Raw genomic sequence first — 23,776 nt, forward strand, 5'->3', positions numbered from 1 at the left:
CACTAAGAAAAGTGAGAAAAGAAAAGCGAAAATACCAGCCACCGAGGTTAGCAGTTTGTTCCCAGATTAATGGCAAAACTCTGGAGGCTGGGTGGGTGGATGGATAGATTAGCTAGCTAGCGGCCGAGGCTCTGCGTTTTTTGGTCGCCTCTAAAAGACGCTGGGTGTTGTTGTTTTTTAGCTGGGGCAGGTTTTGTTGTCCTTCAAGGCGGGAAGGTAGCCAGAAAGAGAGCCCTGGGTTATGAAGAAACTTGGAAAAAAATATAGGGTTTCCATATCTCTCTTCTGTAGTTGTTCCCTTATCTCTTTACTTGAGAGTATTCGCATTAGAATCTATAGGGCTGCTCCAAGAGCAATGCAGTTGGGAACAGCTGTTCGGGGAAAAAAGAGGGGGAGGGGTTTCAAAAATACCAACAAAAAACCATAAAGAGGCATCCCAATATAGTCAAAAGTTGGACAAAAAGGATTGCAGATTGTATTTTAGATAGGACAGCGTTTTGTGCGAAGATAAGGCGATTCACACGCCATTAAACTCAGTGGGAAAGTGGGGCTTGCAGTCCAAGTGACGGTTTTGTTTAGAGCCCTGTTGCTTGTGGATATAATGAGAAAAAGTGTCCATCGTCCAAGACGCTCTTGCTAAGGATGGTTTTAGGGGTGTGTTTTTTTGGAACTCTGCATGATGGTGTTCCTTCCTTAATGAACAGGTTTTTAAGTTGCTTGGTGAAGGATTGTCGGACCTCCTGGGATTCCTGCAGAGGATCACACAGAAAGCACCCATCCTTTGGGACGTCAACATTTTTGGAAGGGGAATGTGAAGGGGTCCTGTTTAGAATTCTTTTACTCCTGGCGCAAATCAGCTGCTAACCCATTCCACAGATTGCTAGGAATGGACGCCTAGCTTCCTATCCCATTTAATTCTACATTTGTCTAGCGATATCTGGATGTTTTCCTATGAACCTCCAGATACTACCAGAATATCTGCCTCTAGGTTTTAAGTCACAGTGAGGTCCTCAGATAGCCACCCACTGTAAACGAGGGAAACCATTTAAAAAGTCAGCTTGCTATAAGCGATTCAGGCGGTGGCGGGGAGGACCCGATATTCAAAATCTTTTGAGAGCTAGATTCACAATCCACGTAAGACAACGTGCGTTTAGCTAACGGTGGGCTCCGATGCATTCAATTCTACTTAGAAGTGAGACTTCCGGGGCTTACCCTCAGATAGGTGAGGACAGTACTGTAGGTGAAACCTGCTTTCAGACCAATCCTATGCATGCATGCATTCACTCACTCACTCACTCACTCAGAAGTATGGCTGCAGTCTTAACCCCACTTACCTGGGAGTAAGCCTCGTTGAATTTAATAGGAATTACTTCTGCATATGCACAGTTGGTAAATCTCACTTAGTTCAACAGGACCGACTCCCAAGTCAATGTGCACATGACTACAGACTTTATTGGCAGCAGGCTGCCATTGGTATCAAAGGTCGGGATCCCAAAGAGCTGCTTTAGGCGTGTCTGGGGCCTTGGAGGGGAAGGTATTTTCTTCGAACAGCTGCTCTCGGTGCCACCTAGCAGACAGTTCTGGGAAACTCTTCCATTTGGTGGCCTGGAGGGCATGAGCGAGCTCCATAGGAGGAGTGCGTTTCTTTGGATCTCGCCCAATGCCTCTTCCACACAACACCTGCACAGAGCTTTAGCTCCATATATATTTTTGTTCCCTGCAAGTCAGTGGGCTGGGATTCTGGAATTCAAGGGCTTTGGCTTAACTTTGCCAGTGCTGTAAGCTGCAAAAGTGCAGGGCTCCCTCCCACGCTTTTATCTTATTTTTCCTTCTTCCTTTTTGAGTACCAAATTCCTGAAATTACTTGGGTCTTCCTCACCTGCTTTTTTTTTTAACCTTGCTTCGAATTGCTTCTTCTTTCTTGTTCAGGAGCAGCAGTGCGCCTAAGAGTTTCAAAGCTCAATGCAAGGAGTTTCGGCGGTTGCTAAACCCCTTGGAGTTTGTCTACACACAATTTATTGGAATTCAGTTCCACTGATTTCCATGGAGTTGCTCCCTAAATTAAGGGCACTTGGGGGTAGCAGCCTTGGCCTTACAGCTGAGAGCCCGTTTTCCCTATCTCTTAGAATCATAGAATAATAAAGTTGGGAGGGACTCCGAGGCTCATCTAATGCAGGAATATGCAGATGGTCCTTACGGGAACTGAACCTGTAACCACCATGTTCTCCGAAACCTTTCTTGATTTGCTGTTATTCTATAGAAAATCAACTTTTCTGGCACACGACCTTCAGAATTTACCTCTCTCTTTTTTTCCAAAAACAAAAAAAACCTCCAGCAATTTAAAATCAAACGCTAACTAGCTGCTCTGCTAAACGGAGTTGTTTGGTGGGCATTTGTTCTCCAACTGCATTCATTTCCACGAGCATTCATTTCCATTCAAAACCACGCAGCAGCAACCGCGGTAAGACCTGCGAAAACTTTCCTTTGTTATGCAACGAAGGTGAACGCCAGCATTTGCTCGAGCTCTAGTGGCCAAGTTCTCGGGTCGTCCCGATCCACAGCCCCCAAATTGGCACCCTGCACTTCAGGAAAGTTACTTGGAAGACAGCCCTGCGATTGGATCTCCTTCCACGCCGTTGAGGACCATCGACTACTAGAGGGAAGAATCCCGGGACTCCCCGCCCCCTCCCATGGTTATCCCTTGTGGCTGGAATCCTACACACACTTCCTCGGAAGTAAGACCCGGAGAACTAGATAGAACTTGCTGAGACATTACACATACTTCTGTAAAACAAGAAAATATTTAATAAAACAAACAATCAAACAACAAAAACTAGATAAAACTTGCTTCTGAGTAAACCTGAGTAGACTGCACGAGTCCTAATGATTTCGGTGAAAGCGTTAATTAAACACGTGCTCAAATCGCTCCCACTAAAATCAATGGGGCTTAGAAATGCTTAATTTTGATGACATGTTAATGAGTTTTCTGTTCCCCCCCCCCCCCCGCATTTACACAACAATGCTGTTTACTTGGGAGTGAGGACCACTCCGTTCAACGTGCCTTATCCCCAGGGGAAGAAAAAAAAAAGATATTCCCACTTCCTTGGGAGTGAGCCTCGTTGAACTCATTGGGGTTTACTTCTGAGCAGACATGCTCAGGACTTGGGCATCGGAATCCAATGGCGGCGAATGTAAAAAGTGTATTGAAGTTTGGAAGTAAAAATAAAATTAAAAAGATGAGCTTTTATGTTAAAGACACAAATAACCAAGCAAGTCCAAACTGCGAATTATTGCCACTTGAAACGATAGGTGCACAAAGCCTTCCGTTCTCTACATGGTTCCCAGAAACTATTCAATCCCCGGCGCCTTTCTGGCAAATAAAGTTTCCATCCTGCCCCTCCCCTCGCCCTCCCGCCCCTCCCCCCCCGCCACCTCTTTTTGGAAGTTGGATGTTCTATTTTCGACCGTGTTGCTTCTTCCAACCATTCTCAGTGACAAGTCATGAGGATATGCAGTAATTCAGAAATTAGTGAAATTTTATTCTTGGTGGGGGCGTTGGATTAAGAGGCTGGGAGAGTGTGAAACAAGTCAACGTGTAATTGTATGATAAGGCTCTCACGAGGAATTTATTGGCCAAGTTGCTATTTCTATTCCTTCCTAATCTCGTTTAGCACATTCATTCTCTGCAATCTGTCTCCATAATCTTCTGTGACAGAATGGCAGCCAATGGAAGCATGCATGTTTGGAGAGAAGAGGAAATATGCAGAGGCGTGATAAACTGATGCTAATTATCCATATTTAGGACACCGAGTGCAGAAGATCAAGGTTTACAAATAACAAACCAGAGCCAGTGATGATGGCTTCCTAGTGTGGAATATATTGGAGGGGACAAGATAAGGGCTTCACATGCAGAAGAGATTTATTGGTCAAAGGGTTCACCTTCCACTTTTCCACTTTTATATAGCAGTAAATTATTTAGGCTAAATTCACCAGAACATTACTCTTTTATTTGGCAATGTGCCATGACTTGCTCCTTCTTTGTGTCTTTTCAATGCAAATCCTTGTAGTGTAACATCAGTTGATAAGAAACAAATAATTGAAGTAATAGGTAATTCCCTTTAAATTGTGCATATAGGACAGTGAGGTAATCATCATCTAATGGGAAAGGAGGGAGGGGGAAAAGGGGGCTGAGTCCGAAGGATAAAGCAGATAGCTGAGAGTGAAACACCACCAAATGTCGGCTGTTCGGTGACATTGGCAGCAGCAGCAGCAGCAACACTGGAGGAGGAGGAAGGGCATCTGGGTTGTGTATAAAAACAATTTTATGTTGTGACTTATTTCCAAATATGTCTTTTCATTTTTTTATATAAAAATAGCCTTTTTTCCCAAATTCCTGGAAAGAAAGGGGACACACACAAACATACACCACATTTAAATTAGGAAGTTAACTCCCGTTTTCTCTCCCCCCCCCCAACTCTCCCTGCAAGTCAGCTGGCTGAAATACATAATACAGGGATTCAATTTGGCAATATTTGTGCTGTATGGTTGAGAGGTTAGCAGTAGTGATCTTAGTACTTTGCGATAATTGTGTTGTACATTTTCCAAAACGCTTCAGCAACTTGAGAATAGTGTTGGCTGGCAACGGGTTCATGGGTTTGTGTGAAGTTATTTGTTTAGACACACACACACACACACACACACACACACGCAGTTCATTACATTCTTATGTGATGTCACTTGATATATTTCTCCACCCCCCACCCCCAAAAGACTTTATCTCTGTAGAATCTAGCTAGCTTTTCACGCTTCAACTTGTATTTTATATTTCTATTAAAATCATATACCACCAGCTCATCTCCAAAATCCAATAGGGAATTTATAGTGGTTAATCTGGCATCATTTGGGTAATTTAAAAGGAATTGACTGGGGGGGGGAGTTCTGCACCCTTCATCCCACTGAAGTCAATGGGACAACCCCCGTCGATTATGTTGAATCTAGATGTAATTCTCAATGGTGTTTTAAGAAAGTCATCTGTATTTTGTTGGACATTTTCGAGGTGTGTTTCTATTTTATTAGATTGCATCAGCTATTTTGTTTTGTGGGTGGGGAAAAATTATTTCAGTCATAGATCTCAGTTTCTCTTTAATATCAGTGGAAGTACTAAAAGAGTTTCATGGCTAATTAGACTGTTGTAATCCTTGAAGCCTTCACTAAGTTGCTATTTTTGCTGAGAAAAGTAAGCAAATAACTTGTGCTACTGGGACAAAAAAAGAAAAAAGTCAGAAAGAAAAGAAAAGTTGTGAGTATCCAAACTTAAGAGATTTGGAAGGCTCCCTTGGGGTAAATCTCACTGTGCGGAGTGATTATATTCCTTCCGCAACTATTGGGAAGGTTTGGCTCATAACAGCTAGAATGCTAAAACCATTTCCTTTCTTGGCAATGATGGTGCGCAGCAGTTTTAAGACCACAGGCCCGTGCCTTAATTTCTTTCATTCTTCTTTTCTTTTAAAAAAGTATCTGTTCACTTCAGTTTTATTTTAAATGACACATTTTAATGGGCTGCCATTGTTTTGAGGGAAGGGGAGGAAGAATATCTAAGCAAACCCCCATAAGGGACTCCTTCTAATCACTCACTACTCATCCTTGTCTCTGGCCTTGGAGTTCCTGGCTACACCATTGTCCTCAGCTTATTTTTGCTCTGGATTCTAAAATGAGCCATAATAGCACCCCAAACAATGAAACAAATGTGACTGAGCCTGTAGATTCAGGCTGCATACACCACCACATATTTAAAGCACACTTTAAGCTTTCCCCACAGAATCCCCAGAGTTTCTCTCCATAGCTACTGTTCTGTGTGCCTTTAACAAAACTACAATCCCCAGCATTCTTTGGAAAAAGTCATGTGGTTTAAATGTACAGTGTGCATGAAGCCATAGACTTCAAGTACGAACCCCTTGGAAGAACTAGATGTTTGAATGGTTTATCCTAGAGCAAGGATGGGGAATTTATGGCCCTGTGGATGTTGCTGGACTGTCTCCCATCAGCCTTAGCCAAAATGGTCAATAGTCAGTGTTGATGGCAGCTGTAGTCTAAGGACTTCTGGAGCGCCACAAATGTCATGATCTACACGCCGTCTCTCCAGTGGTGCCATTTCCAGGCAAGGAGGCTACACATTTCTTGGTAGAGTTGGGTTCCTGTAATTTGAAGTGAAATAAAGTATCCTCTGGCAGTGGAAGAGGATAAAAATAATGGGGAGAAGAGGTTATTGGTTGCATATCGCACTCCCCAAAACCCCAATCCATTGTAGAACACCTCCTGCTATCCAAAATAATGTTCGTAGCAGCATCAACTTTTGCCTCTCTTTATGCTAGGCCAGAGGTCTGCTGACTTTTTCAGCAGGGGGCTGGTCCACTGTCCCTCAGATCTTGAGGGGGACTGGACTATATTTTGAAGAAGAAAAAAAATGAACGAATTCCTATGCCCCACAAATAACCCAGAGATGCATTTTAAATAAAAGGACACATTCTACTCATGTAAAAACACTCTGATTCCTGGACCGTCCACCGGCAGGATTGAGAAGGCAATTGGGCTGGATTTGGGCCCCGGGCCTTAGTTTGCTTACCCATGTGCTAGGCTAAACAACAGAGCAGATAAATACCCACTGGTTGTTTACTTAGCTGAGTACCACAATGGTCTCTTTCTACACAAAAGTCAAAGACCAGAAATTAACTGTGAAGGCCAACAGTAATGAGGGCCTACGCTCTGAAATATGATCTCCAGGTCATCAGGGCAGTGTTGGGTGGTCTATTAGGGTGAATATGACACAGCCCTGCCTGCCTTTTTTACTTATAACCACTTAAAGGAGGGCCTTCTGCCCCACCAGTCCCAAAGTGACCCTCTGCCACTGCAACTTGGACATCTTTGGTAATACAGGACCTTTGAGAGTCATGTCCGTGGGGTATCCAGAAAGAGCACTCAAGTCCAACTTTAGAACGGGCACTCAGCGGAATGTGAATCCATCAGGGAGGATTTCCTGTCAACCCTGTGGGAGCCAGTTCCCCCTGGGTGCAGTCAGGTAGAGATGGCTGTAACTTATGTAAGAAAGGCTGATCACGTCCCCATCTCTCTCTCTCTTACTCCCATCTTGCTCGCTTGCCATCATCATGCATCTTCTACCACTGTAAGCCTGCCTCCAGATTGCTACTGTATGTGAACTATGAGTAAACTCTGTTTTATTCTAAGAAGGCTATTATTGTTTTGAGGGGGATAAAAGGAAAATCCAGTCTGCCCCAAAGCATCCTGGATTGCTTTATCAAAATAAAGGCTGTAACCAGCTGAATCAACAACTTCCTAATTTTGTTGCAAAAGGGGGGACGACTCTTTTAAACTCACAAATGTGTGTAAGGAAGGATGATATCTAGCTAATATATCCTCTCCTCATTTCTACGCGTATCCCTACAATGTCTCCTTATTGTAATCAGTTTCCCTTTCATCATGCCATGTAACGTGAAACCTGAAGCCAGACCTAAAAAACCCCAAAGTGTTAAGCTCCCACCTCTGAGGTTCTGAAGCCTATGAGAATGCTTTGCTGCCCTCAGGCATCCAGGCAGTAGAGGCTGTTCCATTGGGGTGGTTGGGGCCGCACCAACCTCAGCCCCGCCTTACCTGCTGCCTTCTTACTTACAAGCAGCCCAGGAGGTAGCAGTGCTAATCATCTTCCTCCCCCTTCACCTCAGCTCCTTGCACAGCTGATCAGGGGAGCAGATAGGGACAAAACTAGAATGAGCTGGCACTACCTGCCATTGGCTCTGACTCTGCCTATGTTTGCCCTTCTTTCCTCATGGAGCTCTGGAATAATGTGATAAAACTATTGTGCTCGTTTTTGACTTGCATGAGGGTGAAAGACTTAAAGAGATGCCAAAGGCACCGAACAACCAAGGTATTCATCACCTGATAATTGCAGGGTGACCTGCTAAATAACGAGGCTACATACATTTTCATCCAGATTGACAATCTAGTTATGTCTTAATACAAGGAAGAATATCCATTGTTAGTTATATTCAATGTAGACCGGCTGAAATAAACAGACTTACTAAGTCTATGGATTTCAGTGGGTCTATTCTGGGTATAACTTAGTTGGGATATCACCCAATGACCCAAGCCTAATTAGCACCATAGTACTGTGGTAATGTTAAGGAAGGTAGGGGAGGATATATTGTTTTGCTATTATCCCTCCTCACTCGCGCCAGTGAGTAAACAGCAGATCACATTCCCTTTGCAACTTATTGGAAGCAAGTTGATGATTTGTTAGAATCCTTTAATTAAGCAATCCAGTCTGGATTGTCCCTGGTAAGTTTCCCCTTTATTTCCCTCTTAAATAATAATAACACAACACAGTTAATAATAACACAACACAGTTTTCTTTAAAAGTAATAATAAAGTTTTGCTCACATTCAGTTCACAGCAGTAACCTGAAGGCAGGCCTTATTTGTGGTTACAGTCAGTGGCGTAGCGTGGGGGGTGCAGGGGGGGCCGGCCACACCAGGCGCAACATCTGGGGGTTAGGGTTAGGGGGTGCAAATCCACGGGTTAGGGGGCGCAAATCCATGGGTTAGGGGGCGCAAATTACTTGCCTTGCCCCGGGTGCTGACAACCCACGCTACGCCACTGGTTACAGTGAAAAGAAGTCTGAGCTACATCTCAGACTTTCTGCTTATGGGCTCCATCCTATGTGAAGGTTGAGCCATGCACTTGCTAAGAGCCAGGAGAGCGAGAGTCCAAGAGGAAGAGATGGTTGCATGGCCAGTCCTTTTGTCTGGTCAGCTAGGGTCATGCCCATCTACCTGATCACACACAGGAAGAGGAAGCTCCAGAGCAGGTATGACAGGAGGTCCTCCCTGTCTGGAGCCACATTCCCCTGTGTGTCCATTCTAGGCAGCAGGAAAAGGTTGTTCTTGACTGCTCTAGTAATAATACATCCCACAGGTATATATCATATTTATATTGAGCCATAAATAATACATTTAAATTTTTTTAATATTTGATCTTGTGATATTTATATTTTTATTTTTATTTAAATTCATATACTGCCCTTCATCTGTAGATCTCAGGGCAGTTCCCAACATAAAAATACAAGATTTTTTAAAAAACCATAATAAAAATAAGAACAAAATCAGACTAATAACTCCCCCTCCCCCTAACAAGACATTTAAAAATGTATTGGATATCAATCAGCCCAAGCCCTGGTTGAAGAGGAGCATTTTTGCCTGGTGCCTATAGGTGTATAATAAAGGCACAAGACTAACCTCCCTTGGGAGAGCACTTCACAAGCAGGGAGCCACAACAGTAAAGGCTCCTTCTACTGTTACTGCCCTCCAGACCTCTTATGGAGGAGGCACATAAAGGGCCTCAAAGGATGATCTGAAGATCCAGATAGATTCATATTGAGAGAGGTGGTCCTTGAGGTATTGCAGTCCTGAGCCATTTAAGGCTTTATAGGTCAAAACCAACACTTTGAATTGGGTGGTGCATCTTTCTTTGGCATAACAAATAGGATTTGTTGCAACCAGAACCGTAGAGTTTTAAGGGACCATGAGGGTCATCTAGGCTACTGGTCAAACAGGTGCTGAATAACCAACTTTATTTCCTCATAATTTATCAGAAGCTCCTAATTTTATAGTGTTAGGCATAGTCAAACAGTTTGGTCAGTGGATTCAAAAGGGATTAGCTTTGGTTAAAGAGGGAGGAAAGTTGTGAGGACCATGCTCAGCATATGAGCATGATGCTTTCCAAGTATGTGATTGCGTATGGGCCTCTAGTGAACGATACATCCCTTTGTATAACCTACTTACCAGGAGTCTCCCCACTCTCCACACTACTTATTTACAAGGGTCAAGCAGCATGCAAACAACTTTCAGATCACCTCAGATACTTTGCTTCTCAAACTCACACCCAGCAGCCAGTCACAAAGGGCTGTTTCATTGGTGCGTGTTCACCTTGCAATATGTCTCCCAGCTGAATGTACAAACTGCTTCTACTGAAACACATTATAAAGTTTGAGAAGATATACAGTTGTACCTTGGTTTTTGAACAGCTTAGTTCTTGAACGTTTTGGCTCTTGAATATCGCAAACCTGGAAGTGAGTGTTCTGGTTTGTGAACTATTTTTGGAAGCCAAACGTCCGAAGAGGCTTCCACGGCTTCCAAGTTTCCTGCAGCCAATCAGAAGTCGCACTTTGGTTTTCTAACGTTTCGGAAGTCAAACGGACTTCCAAGGTATGACTGTAGTGAGGTAAGAAGTGGTTCCATTTGTGTTAGCTGATGCACACATGCAAATCATCACTTGGTGCTACAGTAGAATTAAGGATATGCACTGCATGTATGCAAGGGACACGGGTGGTGCTGTGGTCTAAACTCCAGAGCCTAGGGCTTGCCGACCAGAAGGTCGGCGGTTCGAATCCCCATGACAGGGTGAGCTCCCATTGCTCGGTCCCTGCTCCTGCCAACCTAGCAGTTCGAAAGCACGTAAAAGTGCAAGTAGATAAATAGGTACCGCTCCGGTGGGAAGGTAAACGGCGTTTCCGTGTGCTGCTCTGGGTTGCAGGAGCGGCTTAGTCATTCTGGCCACATGACCCGGAAGCTGTACGCCGGCTCCCTCGGCCAATAAAGCAAGATGAGCGCCACAACCCCAGAGTCGGTCACGACTGGACCTAATGGTCAGGGGTCCCTTTACCTTTACCTTCCTGCATGTATATGTGGCATACCCCAGCCTCTCCTTTTAGCACCCCAAAATTATTTGACTTCCCAGCAGTTTATCAGCTAGGTAAAATCACCAGGACAGCATATATTAAAACATTTCCCATTGGACGCTTCTGATTGGAGGCTGCAACTTAGGTTCTGCCATGTACTGTGCAATCTGGGGCAGGAGGACACATTCCAAGCTCCGTTGACAACATCCCTGTTAAACTGCACTGTTGTTAGCTTGAATCATATGCCCGTCCTTTTGGGTCTCAAAGCATCAAGCTTAAATGTTTTGTCAGAAATGCTGGGAATTGCAGAAAGTGACAGGGATTTTGCCTTACAGCCGTGCTGTGGCTAGGAGCAGCTGGATTAGAACAAGGAACTATTTTGCCTATTAACTATTGACAGCAGTAATCTACCCAGGGAATGATCCCCATGACATACCTTTGTGCAGCCTTCCTTTAGCAGAGGTTTCTTGATCCAACTTCCAGACTGAAATATTATTTACCACAAAAAATAAGAATTAAAAAAAAAATTGGCACTGGCTTTTTGAAGCAACAGTCTCCAAATTACTCTTTGGTATCTCTCACGGCAGACATTCTTTCCAAATCCCTTATATTCCAGTTGTATTTACCTAAGCTAATGAGATATCCCTGGTACAGCACAGTAATTACTCACCTGTGGCTTTGGCATGACACCAAACAACCTCCTCCCCTTCCCAGTGTTTTGGGGGGGATAGAAAAACTGACTCTCCCTCTCCATGGTTTCAAGGCCTGCTTGGACTCACTTCCCCCTCCTTCCCACAGAAAGGGATTTATCCTGGGGCTGTGTGGATTTGGATAAGGAAAGGAGAGGGACTTAACAGCTCTTCCAGGCTGCTTTACCCTGCTTTCTGGGAGATGTTTTCCTGCAATTTGGGCAACATGCCCCCTCCCACCCATACTTTGTCCATTCAGCTGCCTTCCATAGCATTTTAATTTCATGACTGCATTGGTCAGCAGTGAAATGGAGGTGCAGAATATCAATGTTAGCGGCGTTGTTGAAGCCAATAAATTTGCTCAGAGCTGCATGTTTGCTTCCTGTTACTGCTGTGGTGACTGCAGTATCACATATTGGCCTGAATTCATTAAACTGTTTACACCAGAGTGACTCCCCACACATGCATGTTCATTGATAGTGATTCTCAGCTAAAGGAGTGAATCACCTCCACTGAAAGAAAACATGGCTGGAGATCATGTTTAGTTATACAGAAGCTCTGTCTGCAGGGGAGAAGGGGAGTTAATACTGCGATGGCTCATTCACACATGTGGCTCATTCACACATGCAAGATCGTTTCATGTTGGAATCATCTAGTGACGAAGGAAGAGGCAACTGTAAAAATCCGTCATCCTTTGATGAATCATCCTTGTCTTCGGTATCCTCAGGCAAATGTCCCTTAACCAATGGCGACTGATGCTAGCAACTTGGACAAGTAAACTCATTTCACCTAGAAGGCCATTCTTTCTCCCTCTGACCCCCAGAACGTATCTACCCAGCTGTGCCCAGAAATCCTTTAAATGTGTACCAAGTACAGGTACTTGGAACCAAAGCCTGGTCTACAACTGCTTTAGAATGAAGTGGGAATGAGGTGGCAAAATCCTGAAGTGGTATAATAGATTGTGCCACTTTAAACTATAGAATCTTAGAGTTGTGGTGTTGGAAGGAACCACAAAGGTCAGCTACCACACAGCCCCCTGCCACACAGGAATCACAATCAAAGCATCCATAACAGATGGCCAGTCAACCTCTGCTTAAAAACCTCCAAGGAAGGAGAGTCCACCACCTTCTGAGAGAGTCTGTTCCACTGTTGAACAGCTCTTACCGTCAGAATGTTCTTCCTAATGTTTAGTTGCTCCATCTTCCATGTGATCGCCCTTAAGATATTTGAAGATGGCTATCATATCTTCAAGGCTAAACATGCCCATCTCCCTCAACTATTCCTCATAAGGCTCCCCCCCCCCTTTCATTCTCTTTGTTGCCCTCCTTGGCACATGTTCCAGCTTGTCAATATCCTTCTGAAATTGTGGTGCCCAGAACTAGAACCAATACTCCAGGTGTGATCTGACCAAGGCAGAATAGAGTGGTCCTATTTCTTCCCTTCTACACTTCTGTTGTTATAGGCTAGGCATGGGTGTCACATATTTGAATATTCTGCCATGTGAAACGCAAAACCAACCCCCTGTACGTTGAAAACTAACACAGCAGAGGCGGGGCTTTCTCCCTAATCTGCTAGTTTCAGTTACTTGTTTTATGTAGGGGGAGCTTTAAAGAGAGGCAGCCCCACTCATTGTCTGAAGTACTGGATTCTACTCTGGCATAGCATCTCATTCTGCTTCCTCTGCAGATTACACTTCCATTGCACTCTTTTCAATTTGTTTGTTCCCATTTTCCTTCATCATGCTGGCTCTTAACTCCCACTCTAAAGTCCAGGAAGTGGCACAGAATATTAAAACTTCTGTACTATAACAGTATGGGGTGAGAGGGCCTTCTCAGTGGCGACACCCCTCTCATGGAATACTCTCCCCAAAGAGACTTGCTCTCCTCCATATTGTATTTTTGCAGCCTTTTAGCCACCCAGGCCTTTTAAATAACCTGTGATATTAACATCTGGGATCTCAATATTTGGTTGGTGCTTTCTTGTTTATTTCTGCTGCTAATACGTTTCATTTTTAATCCTCTGCTGGAAAAGGAAAGGTTTTGGTTGGTTTGTTATTATGCTGCATTTTTTTGTTTAGTTTTATGTACAGTACTTTCATTTTAATATTGTATTTGTGTTCTTTTATTTCTGGTCAGCCACCTAGAGAAGTGTGTTATTGGCAGCCTATTCATAGATAGTAAATAAATAAAAATTGTAGCGCCCACCATAAATCATGATTTGCCATCCTTGGAAAAGAAGATGGCTGCAATAGGAAGAGGGAATTTCCTCACTTCCTCAGCCTGGTCCCCCCCCCCAAAAAAAAGGGTACTTGAGAATGTAATTTTGGCTGCAGGGCCATCATTACCCTCTCAGATGGTGTTCATTTAAGCAGAGACCTACAAGGTTTGTGTAGAGAGTCAGCCTGCCACCCAGAGCAACAGATTATTGAAAAATATGCCAGTTGGAGGCATCAAAAAGTGGAATTACTATGAAGGGATTCCATCTGAAATGGTCTCTGGCTCCCCTTATGTAATAATAAAAGTAGCCTTTAAGGTGCCACCTGACCCTTTATTACTAAGCTAGAGGACATACATTTTTTTAAAAAAACAAAACCCACCCAACTTACACTTTTATCTAAGCTTCCTCAGGAAAAAAATTTATTTGTGACATCTTAGTTCTAGCTTCGTAATCACTAGTTTTAGGAACGCATGTGAAGGGAGGGGACACCCACCATTTTACAACACTTCCCCCACCCGGACTGCCTGAAGGCAAATGGTGGGAGAAGGAGCGTAAAAAGGGTTAATTTAACTACGCTCGGGGTTGCATAAGCCTGAAGGGAAAAAAGTGAAACAACTGCCGGCAGTGGCACTTTCTTACACTTTCTTGCCGGCACTGCGCGTCCTGCAAGGTGGGCAAGAACAGCGGAGGCGCGCTTTGCGGCTAGAAAAGCGCAGGAAGGCCCGAGAGGTCTGCTTTGCGCGCCCTTTTGGCGCGAGAAAAGTCTCCTCTAACACTGTCCCTTCCCCGGGGATGCCTGCCCAAATGACACGAGGCAGACAGAGGTCAGGACCGGCGAGTTTGTCAGAAGATTCCACCCAGGCTTCAGCAGCCTCTGTTAGACTTTTTTGGCCTTTTTCGATCCAGCGATTTGGACTCTCTTTGGAGCCTTCTCATGTGCCCAGACAAGAGATCCCCGCTGGCCTCCCCCAAGACAACCACACTGGTTATTCGACGCAAATGGCAAGAGAACCAGGGACGTAACCAGGGGGGTGCAAGGGGGAAGGTACGCCCCCCCCAAAGCCAAGTAAACAAATAAAAATAACTAACCAATCCCGTCGCCGATAGCTCGGCTCTAACCCCACTCCAACAAAGTCCTCCCCCCACCCCAAAAAATCCTGGCTAAGCTCCTAAGGGGAACTGTTTTGTTTCTGGAAATGTCTCCCCCGCCGACACACACACTCCAGATTTCCCGCCTTATTGAAATAGGGGGCCTAGGACTAGCAGAACATAAAACAGATAAAATTTATATATGGTGGGAAGGTAGGTTATTACTTGCCAAAGACCACCCCTCAATTATAGAAACTTCCCAAAGTCTCTGATATGTTCTTGCCCTCGCCTTATTATTATTATTATTATTATTATTATTATTATTATGTCTCCACTGATGTCTCTTTCTAGAGAGTGATATCCTTATACGCGGGACATACATTCGTGTCGATATGTTTTACATTCTAGGGCGAGAGGTGCAGGATCTTGACGGCCGTGTGGCCTTCGAGGGATAACCATTCATACGCGCAGCCTCCTTGCTGAAGAATGACCCAAGCACAGCTGAATCAGAGATGGCAGGCTGTGTCGGGGGCAGGGGTGGGGATACAGTGCCCCCCTAGGTGTCGTTGGTCCCACGACCAATTCGGGCGGGGGGGGGTAGTCCAACAATCTGGAGGGCTACAGGTTTCCCAACCTGGTCTGTGGGGTCTGATGAGAGGAGAAGCCTGTTTCTCACTCGCAAGCCACCCTTGAGGCATAGCACGTGTGAACTCGCGCTCAGCCGTGCTTGGAAGAGGGGAAACGTGTCTTGAATTCCCTGCTCGGCCATGTCTCTCCCTCCCTCGGCTCTCGGGGTTGCTGGGAGAAAGCAGGCGAAAGTGAAAGCTTGGAAAGTGCCACAGAAATTAGCTCTGCGTGAATAAGATTGGTGCTGCCACTCCAAGTGCAGGGCTACCAAGCACCAGTCACCTCCGTACCACATCCAGGCAGGGCAGCAGCCCAAACGCCTGCGCCTCTTTCTCGCCAGGGCATGGCGTCTCCTCCTCCCGGTGGAGCGAGCGCGCCAGAGAGCCGGCCTGGGTCTTCCTGGCTCAGTCCCCTGGCGAGCGCAGCAGGGCGCTCGGGTTTCACTTGTTGCCGGGCAGGCCGCTGGCAGCAGCGGGAGCCATCAGCGCTTCTCCTGCCGGGTGATTGTAAATAGGTTTGACTAGCCGCTGATCCCGGGGTCAGGGCTCTCTTCCTCGCTTAATCCCGCGCTCTCCAAACACACTCTGGCCTCTCCCTTCCCCTCCCCGCGCAGGACTCCCCTCTCCTATTCGCTCCGCTTCCCTCCACTTGGACAGCCTCCATCCCCACCCGCTCCTGTGACACCCAAGGGAAGGAGCTCCGCGCCACCAGCTTCAGGGGCGCCGTCCAGCCACGGGGAGCCCAGGCGGGCGCTCCTCCTCACCACTCCCGAGAAGAAAGGCCTCGTTTCTGTAGGTCCTCTGGAGAAAGCGAGGGGTCCCTAAACAAAACAAAAACCCACCTTCATCTTTACAGGGTGACTAAACCACACTAAAGCATGGACCCCGGGTGAGGAGGTGCAAGGCAGAAAGGAGTAACTAAAGAGGAACGGAGGAGAACCGTCCAGGACAAAAGCGAGGAGGGCGAAAATGGAATACTTGGTGTGTGGTTCTGGTTCCAGAAGCAACGCGCCCGTGTGTGTGTGTGTGTGTGTGTGTGAGAGAGAGAGAGAGAGAGAGAGAACTTTAAGACCTAAATGAGGAAATGGAGGACCCTCTGGAAACCGAGGAGAAAATGAATGCAAGTGAGAAGCGCTTAAATCGAAGTGAACTGCTGCCTAGATCACAGCGTTAAAGATGCTCGGCTTCCAGCAAAAGTTAATTGCTGTTACAGTGCTATTGAAAGCCATATCGCCGGATTCGGCTATGAGCAGCTTCAGGTCCTTTAGTTTCCGGGGGATTCGCTCGAAACTAACTGTTGCTATATGAGCAGCAATCCGGTCCTTCCCCCTCCCCCTGCGCCCCTTGTGCCCAAGTCCCAACGCCTGAGCTCACACGTGCGCCCATCCGGCCAGACCTCCGGGACGCGCGAAACCGATTATCCCGAGAAGGATAAAATGCCGACGGCGGGGAATGGAAGAAGGGGAAGCACTAAGTTAAAGGGGAGGAAAATCCCAGTCCAGGAAGTCCAGGATGGCTAGATAAACAGGGATGGTTCTCTGGAGGGAAAGGGAAAGGCCTGCTTCTCCAGGAAAGGAGAAATCCCTAAAACGAACTTATTGGCGCGGCTTACAAGTCAGTTCCTAGCTGGCTCTCGCCGGGGTAAAAAGAGAAACAAGAGGAGGGAGATCTCACTGCGCCATAAGCTGAGCCCCCCCCCCCCAGGCGCCTGCTTCCCCGAGCAGGTGCTGATGGGGCAGAAGTGACTGCAAAATAACAAACTCCCAGAGCCTAAGCTGTGAGCAAGAAAGAAAGAGGAGTGGGAAGCAAGAATTAGGCATAGGGTGAAGTGGGGGAGACTGGGAGGAAGAGTAAAATAGGAGGAAGTGCCTCCTAGGCTCATCAGTTAAAGCAAAATGGGGTTAGGAGGCTTGGCGCGTAATAAAACAAAATAGCGCTTATGTAACGTAAACCGATTTCTCCCACGAAATCACGCCACGCCGGGGAATCCTGGTGTCACACGACGCCAGCTTCCTTCCGACGCCTTTTCTGGACTCTTGAGCTCCCACTTATCTGGACTCTGAGCAACTCCGTGGGCCGCCTTGCCCCTGGCAGAGGGTATGGCAATGGGGACGGAGAGACAACAGGCACTGCTCGCAGAATTCAGCCCCCTCTCCTTCCTCTTGTTCTTCTTCTCAGGGGCCTGATGCGGCTTGGCGAGAGAGCTGGGAAAGGGCAGATCGGTTGCCACCAGCCCCCGCCATCTCCCCAAACTGCTCCCCCAACCGCAACGGCGTCCCCTGGGGGCCCATTGTGCGAGCGTGGCGGCCCGCGAGGCCTTGGGGCCGGCCCTTCACGCTTCTCTGAGCAGATCTCGGAGTGTTCCCGCCTCCCACTTGGCCGAGATAAGATCTGAACGGGCCAGGGAGGGCCCAGGATGCGCAGTGGTCCATGGCCTTGCTGGACCTCCTCCTCCTCCTCTGCTGGGGGGAAGGGATGCTTGAAAGTAGACTTGATGCTTGTTTTGGGGAGAGGTGTTGCCACTTCTAAGCACTCGGCGGAAACAGAGTTGCCCACCCGCAGCCCTAATCTTCCAAGCCAGCGCAAATCAGCAGGTTAATGCCGAACGTTTTGTGATTTAAGTTCTGGTTTTGGGTGTTGCTTTGGCTTTCCCCAAAACCCTGGAGGGAGAGGGTGCAAAGGCTAGATGTAGGGATACTAAGCGGCCGGCCAGCAGCTCCCTCAAGCCCTCCATTCCCCATCCTGTGTTTCGCTCTGTATACACTTTGCTAAGTGTGTCTGGAATGACCTCCAAGCAGTATTGAAAACGGTGCGTTCAGTATAAATGAAATCTTCCATACACCAGAGGCAGATCCGACGATCAAATCAGAGGGCGAACAATTCTCTATCTCAAAATGAAAAATAAAGCATTTAAATCAGGAAATCGTTTAAAACTTTATGTAGTTTTGCATATTAAATTATTCAGGCATGTGGCTTCCCAGGAGGTCAAATGATTTCTTCTTAAAAATAAAATAAAATTAAAACCCTTACATTTAACTGGTTGCGTTGTGGTTTTTTGAACAAGGTTTTATGAAGGTTGTTATTTGATCTGCTTCTCCGCGGAAAGAAAAAACAACAAAGCAAATACATGCACATAAGAATAACAAAAGCACCGAACAAAGTCAACTAAATGAGGATAATAATCATTCTGATTCTGGATTATGGAGTGAGGCGCAATCTAACCAAAGACATTGATTTGATTGAGAGAGTTAAGCACACGTTTAAATCTAAGCCAGTGAACATATAACGCATTTTAACTTCGCCTAGACTGTGTTGCTAATTATTATAATAATAACAAGAATAATAGTAAATTTTGAAAAGTTTTGTTGCAGTTCATTTGAACGTGGGTGTTAGTTGGCACGAGTTAATGGTAGCGCTGTAGGCAATAGGACACCGAGGGTTAAGGGGCAAGCAAAATGACTTTAAGAACTCCTCTCCCCAAACACAACAGAGAATGTGAAGTCCTTTTGGTACTCCTTCTGCCTCTCTCTCTCTCTCTCTCTCTCTCTCTCTCTCTCTCTCTCCTCCCCCGCCCCCTTCCTTCCAGAAAAGTTGTTGGCGCTGTTTGCATGCAAAGAGAAGCGCAGATAGCTTTCACAAATACCTGATGGTTTATTACATTTCCAAAAATCAGACCTCTGTGTGTGACAACAGCCAGTTAAATGAGTGGTAACTGGAAACCATAAAGGATTATTCACATTTCATATATATGTATAGAAATTTGGATTGGCACACACACCTCGCCAACATCCGTGGGCGCATGTGCATTGAAGAAACGGGTATGGTTTTTCACCGATGCCCGGTTGCTGGTATTTTCCTTTGTGGCAAACCCCTTATTAAAGATTGAGCGGGAGAGGGAGAAAAATGCACAAGTCCAACATCGATTGGATTGCTGTAAAAGGGCAGGATCGGATACAAGCAAACCACACACTCGCCCAAAGAGCATGGCAAGAGTTCCCACCCAGTTTTCAGACGCCGGTCTGCAGAGCGAGGGAGTCAGGAAAAGAGGGCCTAGCAAAATATCAAAAGGGGTGAAAGGAAGGCTAAGAATAAGTTGTATTACAGAAACCAACAGGGTTATTTGCGAAAGAGGGTTGGCGACCACTTCCAAGGATGAGTAATTCAAACGAATATGGAAGGCTGAGAATGGGGAAGTTAATCCCCATGAACCATTTCTAGCAGAGACCGAATAGCCCAGCCTACAGGCCTTAACAGATCACTTCGATAAAAGATCCACTGAAACCCAAGGAGCTTACTTCCAGGTAATGTGTTTGGAGCATGTAAGAAGCAGTGCCTGCCATCTGCGGGTGGTTTTACTCTGGAGTAACCTGGAGTAATCCCAAGGACTTCAAAGAAAACCAACGGTGGCTGCTCCGGGGCAATTTTTTTTCGGGAGCTGCAGCCAACTGATATACATAAATGAACACAGGGAGCCAATTACTCATTTGCTTTGCTCTAAGCTTTGTTTCCGCTCTGGACTTCACAGAGTCCTCTTCCCCCCCAACCCCACCCCCCCGCCTTCGTTCAATAGCCATAAATAAAAAAGCTGAAACAATAATTGTAAAATGTAGCCTAAACTGTGTCTTTACTGTTATATCAAGTTTAATATCGACTTCCCACTTCAGAATCAGGCAACGGAGAAAGTCACTTTAAATCAAATTTCTATGCAATTAAACAACATTATGATATCCGTACAAACAAATGCATCATTTTAGTGTAACAGCATTCACGGTTCAAACAAGGTTCCTTGGTATTCCGAAGAAGAGAAGACAGTGCTGGGACAAGAGAGAGACTCCCCACCCGACCCCATCCGCCCCAAATTGTGGCTTTGTTCAGAAACAGTTTTTGGTAGTTTTTATGTCTAATCAGTATTCAGCATCATAATTGTATCTAGCCTAAACATGGTGAGTCCAGTAATGTTGGAGTTATATCTAGCCTCAGGGCCAAGAAGGGGGAGAGAACCGTCCAAACCTATTTAAAACCGCTTCACTAACTTAAGACAGAAAACTTAGTACTGTAAGCTAGATGTTTCAATAAGCCCGTGCCAGAAATAAACAAAATAAACAAGGAATGCTATGGAAAGTATTTTAATCGGTCGCCTTCCTTAACAATACTCAACAGATATTAAAATAATATCCAAAAACTACACCATTAAAAAAAAACTTTCTCCCCCTTTTTGTTGTTGTTCGCGATCACAGAAACTGTGAAAAGTCTAAACCCAAATAGGGATTTGTGTGGTTGCTGATCTTATTATATTTCACGTTATATTTATACATATAGTCAATTTCCAATCTCTAGTTTTTAAGGCATGCCATGAATTAGTACATTTTGGATTTACTGGTTGCACTTTCACTTTGAAATTGATATAACTCAGAATCGAACGCATCTTTAGAGTTTTATTTGTTTTCCTTTTTTAGCGGAAACGCCTTTTTAGTAAACTATATACACATTTATGAATTCCCTTGTAACGCCTAAAATTAATTAAAATTATTCCACAATGCATTTACAAGAAGAAAAAAAATACAAAAAATAGTTAACAAAAGAAAAAAAATGCAGACGTAATAAACATTTACAAAATCCAGAATATTGTTGCTGGTTGCAAAAAAATAAAATAAAAATGTTTTTATAAATAAACAAAATAAGAAAAAATAAAGAACCCCGCTTCGTAAGAACTACAAAAAGAAGAAGAGTTTAAGCGTGGTTTTGGATTTGCATCCCTTGGTACTGTGTTATAAACGAGAACAGTTCTCCCCAACATCTTTGCTTTCCTTAGGCAATAAAAAGTCTTCACAAGAAGCGGCTCAAAGAGTGACCAGTTAGTGCTTCTATGTGGCAGGAAAGTTGGCGTCGCCTAGATCGTTGAATAATTAACAATTATAGTTATGTCTGTCTGTCTTTTTTGCCCTCCCCCCGCTTTAGCAAATATAAACGCATTGTGGCTCCTGGGTGAATGATAAATACTGTACAAAAAAAAATCTCAGTTAAAACACAGACGGTTTGTCTAAAACCCAACAACAACAGAAGGAAAATATAACAACCCAACTCCCCCCCAACCCCCAGTTTCAGAAACTAGTCCTTAGGGTAGAGAGGGAGGGACTGGGGGGGGCAGCATTAGAGCAATCTGTTACCTTCTCTCTTCATTATCCTCACCATTAGGAATATTTGTTATTATAATTATTATGATTCTTATTACAACGTCATCAAAACATCTCCTCTCTCTTTCTTGTTGTTCTGTACAAAAGGAAGGGGGCGGCGGGGGGTGGGTCTGGGAAGATGGGCAGCAGTGGCGAGGGGGACGAGGGGGCTCCCAGGAGAGAGAGCGCGACACCCTCCACTGCGCCCCCGCGCCCCTTGGCTGCTCCGTCCGTCCGTCCGTCCGTCGGTGCGCCCTTCCTCCCCTTGGCTCAGATGTGCGTCAAGGGCACCGTGCCGTTGACCCCCGTGCTGGCGCTCTGATAGTGCTGTGGCAAGGAGTGCAGGCGGCTCTGGGCAGCGGCGGCCGCCGCCGCGGCTGCCGCCGCCGCTGCCGGGTCCCCTCCTTCTCCGCCGGGCAAGTACATACTGATCATCTCTCGCAGGTCCCCAGGGCACGGGGCCCGCGAGTGCGCCGAGGTGACGGGCGGGCTGACGCTGGGCTCGGACTTGACCAGGGAGCCGAGCGCGCCCAGCGCCCCGGACGAGGCGGCTGCCGCGGCTGCGGCCGCCGCTGCCGCCGCCGCCGCCGAGTTCTGGTGGGGTTGCGCGCCGTAGGAGATGCCCCCGTAGGCCGACGGCGAGGCGCTCATGTAGCCCTGCGAGTTGGAGATGGGGCTGTACTGGAGGGCGCCCATGTCGTAGCGGTGCATGGGCTGCGGGTTGTGCGGGTGCGGGTGGTGCGCGTGGGCGTGCGGGTGGGCGCCGCCGCCCGGGTGCTGGCTGTAGGCGAGCTGCGCCTCCTGCATCATCGCCGCCGCAGCCGCCGCCGCAGCCACCGAGCCCGGGTACGCGCCGTTGGCCCAGCCGTTCATGTGCGGGTAGCCCCCGCCGCCGCCTCCGCCGCCGCCTCCCCCGCCGCCGGGGCCGCCTCCGCCGGGGCTCTCCAAGCGCTGGCCCACGCCGGCCGGGCTCACGCCGACGCCCATGGCCACCGGAGGGCCTCCGCCGGGGCCGCCGGCGCCCAGCAGCCCTCCGGCCAGCGAGTACTTGTCCTTCTTGAGCAGAGTCTTGGTTTTCCTCCTGGGCCGGTATTTATAATCCGGGTGCTCCTTCATGTGCAGCGCCCGCAGCCGCTTGGCCTCGTCGATGAAGGGTCTCTTCTCGGCCTCCGACATGACTTTCCACTCGGCGCCCAGGCGCTTGGAGATCTCCGAGTTGTGCATCTTGGGGTTTTCCTGGGCCATCTTCCGGCGCTGGCCCCGAGACCAAACCATGAAGGCGTTCATGGGCCTCTTGACCCGGTCTTGGTTAGCCTTGGGGCCCCCGCCGCCGCCTCCTCCTCCTCCTCCTCCTCCTCCCCCGGCTCCGGTTTGGCCCGAGAGGTTGGTGGTGACCTGGGCTCCGCCGGGGGAGTGCATGTCCGTCTCCATCATCATGCTATACATTCGCGCAGCTTTCGGGGGCCACCAGGCTCCACAGCGTCAAAACATAGAGCGCAGGAAGGCGAAGAAGCGAAGCGCCGAGGAGAGCGCACGAGCGGGAACCGACCAGGAGGACGAGTCCGGGCGGGAAAGAGGAGGTGCCGAGGAGAAGTAAATTATATAAGAGTTCACCACGACGGTCGAGAGCGAGGAGGGGTGGTGGTGCTGAGGTTGGGTGGGGGAGAAAGTTGTTTTCTTCTTGCGCTCAGAGAGGAAAGCGCGAAAGCGCGCGCGCGGGAATCTCCCCGGGCGGGCAAAACTTTCTCCCTCTCCAAGAGTGTTGCGCTCCGGTTTCTCGTCGAGCTGGATTCAAAAGCGGCTCAAACAGGTGCCGGGCGGAGGCTCGGGGGAAAGAAGCGGAAGACGGCGCCGGCGAAGAAAGTCTGGCCGATCCACTTTGGCGAGGAGGTGGCGGGGAAGTGCGCGCCCGGGCTCTCTCGTCGCTCTCCTGCGTCCTCGGCTCAGCACACGCGCGCCTCTCTCCCTCTCCCGCACACACACACGCGCACACGCAGGCAGCCGCGCTCCCCTCCTTCTCGCGGCGGCTGAAGTGATCTAATGCGCGCGCCCCCCCTCTCTCCGCTAACTTCCACAGCGAAAGAGAGAGAGAGAGAGAGAGAGAGTTGAGGGAGGGAGCGTGTGTGACTCGCATCCGCTGGTCCCAAGTGAACAGAGGCGAAGAGACAGGAAATCCCCCTCCCCCTCTGCCGCCTCCACCACGCGTAAAAAAAAAAAAAAAAAGCGGGAGGGGGA

At 47.2% G+C, this 23,776-nt stretch overlaps 1 protein-coding gene and 2 long non-coding RNA genes across 4 annotated transcripts in view; 1 reads left to right on the forward strand and 2 right to left on the reverse strand.

Annotated features, from left to right (window-relative positions):
• LOC308475872 overlaps positions 1-23,776 on the forward strand; it is a 336,243-nt gene that overhangs the window by 140,438 nt on the left and 172,029 nt on the right. The window lies entirely within an intron of this gene.
• The window catches only part of LOC308475929, a 359,243-nt gene that overhangs the window by 7,211 nt on the left and 328,256 nt on the right, over positions 1-23,776 (reverse strand). The window contains exon 2 of the long non-coding RNA XR_013985548.1: positions 11,184-11,231. This is a non-coding gene — a long non-coding RNA (uncharacterized lncRNA). The remainder of the gene's footprint in view (positions 1-11,183; positions 11,232-23,776) is intronic.
• On the reverse strand, positions 21,670-23,115 carry SOX1 (SRY-box transcription factor 1). Its single transcript, XM_081003206.1, has one exon. It carries the CDS (start codon positions 22,985-22,987, stop codon positions 21,812-21,814), a length of 1,176 nt encoding a protein of 391 aa, XP_080859332.1. The 5' UTR covers positions 22,988-23,115; the 3' UTR covers positions 21,670-21,811.

This window comes from Podarcis pityusensis, assembly GCF_964106645.2.
Source record: "Podarcis pityusensis genome assembly, chromosome: 4".
Taxonomy (NCBI): Eukaryota; Metazoa; Chordata; class Lepidosauria; order Squamata; family Lacertidae; genus Podarcis; species Podarcis pityusensis.

Coding starts and splice junctions, on each gene's coding strand:
- SOX1 (XM_081003206.1), bottom strand. CDS start 22,987: ATGTATAGCATGATGATGGAGACGGACATGCACTCCCCCGGCGGAGCC.